At 46.4% G+C, this 2,262-nt stretch overlaps 1 protein-coding gene across 1 annotated transcript; it reads right to left on the bottom strand.

Annotated features, from left to right (window-relative positions):
• Positions 1-938: 938 nt before the first annotated feature.
• LOC118934554 (olfactory receptor 8A1-like) lies at positions 939-1,871 on the bottom strand. Its single transcript, XM_036930162.2, has one exon. The coding sequence runs from the start codon at positions 1,869-1,871 to the stop codon at positions 939-941; it is 933 nt and encodes a 310-aa protein (XP_036786057.2).
• Positions 1,872-2,262: the final 391 nt, after the last annotated feature.

The raw sequence follows: 2,262 nt of genomic DNA, 5'->3' as shown, positions 1-2,262 counted from the left end.
TATAGCTTATTGACTAAGGGTGTGCTAGCGGTAGCCTAGCAACAGGCCAGTTACATCATCAAGTTGTTTAAGTTCAGTGAGGATTCTAAAGGAATGCCCTTTGATCCCATGGCCAAAGGAACCCCAAAGTTCCCACAGTCATCCTGAGCCAAGGGGATAAAGGGTGAGAGCCAAAAGTGGAGGCTGTGGAGTCACGTAGACTCTGATTTGAATCCCAGTGTGTGTGTGATCTATGTGACTTAAGAAAGTTACTAAACCAAGTTTCTATACCTTTGAAATGTGGATAACAATGGTACCTACCTGTTGTGAGGTGTAAGTGAAAAAAAATGCATATGAAGCATTTCAAGTGTTGCCTGGCTCAGAGTAAGCACCCCGACACTTGTTCATGCTGGCATTATTATTGGTGTTGCTAAGGAAATTACATAAAGAATCAGGTAGAAGCTCTTTGGTAGGATAAGTAACAGGGCTGCAAGAGAGGAGAGGGCAAAGTCTAGATAAGAATGGGATTGCGATCACTTGCTGGTGACCTTTGCATTCACCTCTCTTTGCCTTGTGTACTCTTGGCTACAAAAAAAGTAAGAATTGGCTTGAATAATCATTTCTATATAGAAGGTAATTAAATAATGAATGTCTTTCTAATTCAATGCTGAGTTTAAAATTTGTTAAATTACGTTTTAGATAGTAAATATTTACCAAAGAACTCAGGTTAGTGAAAATCCCAAGGGAAGGAAAACATGAACTTGAAATCATTACTTTTCAAAGAAAAATGAAAGTGTGGGGTAGGGGGGAAGGAAGACAACAGGAGGGATGGAGGCATTCTCCCAACCAAGGAGGGAAGGGGCTGCTTCCCATCATAGTTGGGGGGGGGCAGCATTCAGAGGGCTTACCTCGTGTATTTATAACAATTTATACTTAACATTGAGAAAGAATATTAAGATTTAACTCAGAAACACTTTTCTCCTCAGTGTTCTTTGCACGGCAGCCTTTACCTCCTTATTCCTCAAGCTGTAGATCAGGGGGTTGAGCAGGGGGATGACTGTGGTGTAGAACACAGAGGCCACGTTCTCCCAGGCCAGGGAGTTGGCCGTGGAGGGCTTTAAGTACATGAAAGCACTGGATCCATAGGGCAAGCCCACCGCTGCCAGGTGGGAGCTGCAGGTGCTGAAGGCTTTGGACCTGCCCTCTGTGGTGCTGATGTGGAGGATGCTGGAAAGGATGAAGGCGTAGGAAACCAGGACTATTAAGCTGGTAACTACAGGGTTGAATCCAGCCCCACAGAATAGTGTCATTTCAACATCATAGGTGCTGGAGCAGGACAGCTTCATGAGGGGGACAATGTCACAGAAGTAGTGACTGATGAGCTCACAGTAGGACAGTTTTATCATGAGGACAGTCCCTATTGTTGAGTCAATGAGCCTTATGGCATAGACCACAGCCACCAACAGGGAGCAGACTTGATGAGACATGATGACGTTGTAAAGCAAAGGTCTGCAGATGGCGACATAGCGGTCATAGGCCATCACTGTCAGCATGTAACACTCGGCAATGACAAACACAAAGAAGACAGAGAGCTGTGACATGCAGCCCGCATAGGAGATGACATTCTTCTCTGACACAAAATTCACCAGCATTTTAGGGGTAATGATGGAGGAGAAGCAGAGATCTATGAGGGACATATTGCTGAGGAAGTAGTACATGGGGGTGTGCAGCTGAGCACTCAGCCAGATCAGTGTGAACATGCCCAGGTTCCCGACCACGGTGACCGAGTAGATGGCAAGGAAGAGGAGGAAGAGGGGCCGCTGGAGCTCTGGTCTGCTTGTTAGTACCCCCAGGACGAACTCTGTCACTGCTGAGTGATTTTGAGCAGCCATCTGCTTTATTTTTTTTTGGAGCCCTGTGGGGATGAGAGAGGAGAACCCCATGAAAGACTGTCCCTTGATGTGCTTAGAGAAGCTAGTTCTGAGCAGTTGAGACCAGCTGAGTCATCCCGGGCTCCTCGCTGATGCATCTGTCCCTCGTCCTGCTGTCCTGGGAGGAGGCCAGTTCTAGGCTGTTTCAAATATCATGAGGATAAGAGGAGAAATCGCGCATGACTTTAACTTTTACCACTTTTATGTTTCTCAGAGATCCTAGAGTAGCGGTTCTTAACGTGCAGTTCCTGGACCAGCAGCGACAGCTTCACGTGGAGATGTTAGAGGTGTAGGCTCTCACGTATCACCAACGACCTACCTTATCATATGGAGCCAGTTAGTCTGGGCTTAC

Source organism: Manis pentadactyla, chromosome 13 (genome assembly GCF_030020395.1).
Source record: "Manis pentadactyla isolate mManPen7 chromosome 13, mManPen7.hap1, whole genome shotgun sequence".
In the NCBI taxonomy this organism is placed as follows: Eukaryota; Metazoa; Chordata; class Mammalia; order Pholidota; family Manidae; genus Manis; species Manis pentadactyla.
This window is presented reverse-complemented; position numbering and strand designations above follow the sequence as displayed.

What these genes read in the sequence shown, in the direction of transcription:
- LOC118934554 (XM_036930162.2), bottom strand. Translation starts at nt 1,871, where the DNA reads ATGGCTGCTCAAAATCACTCAGCAGTGACAGAGTTCGTCCTGGGGGTA.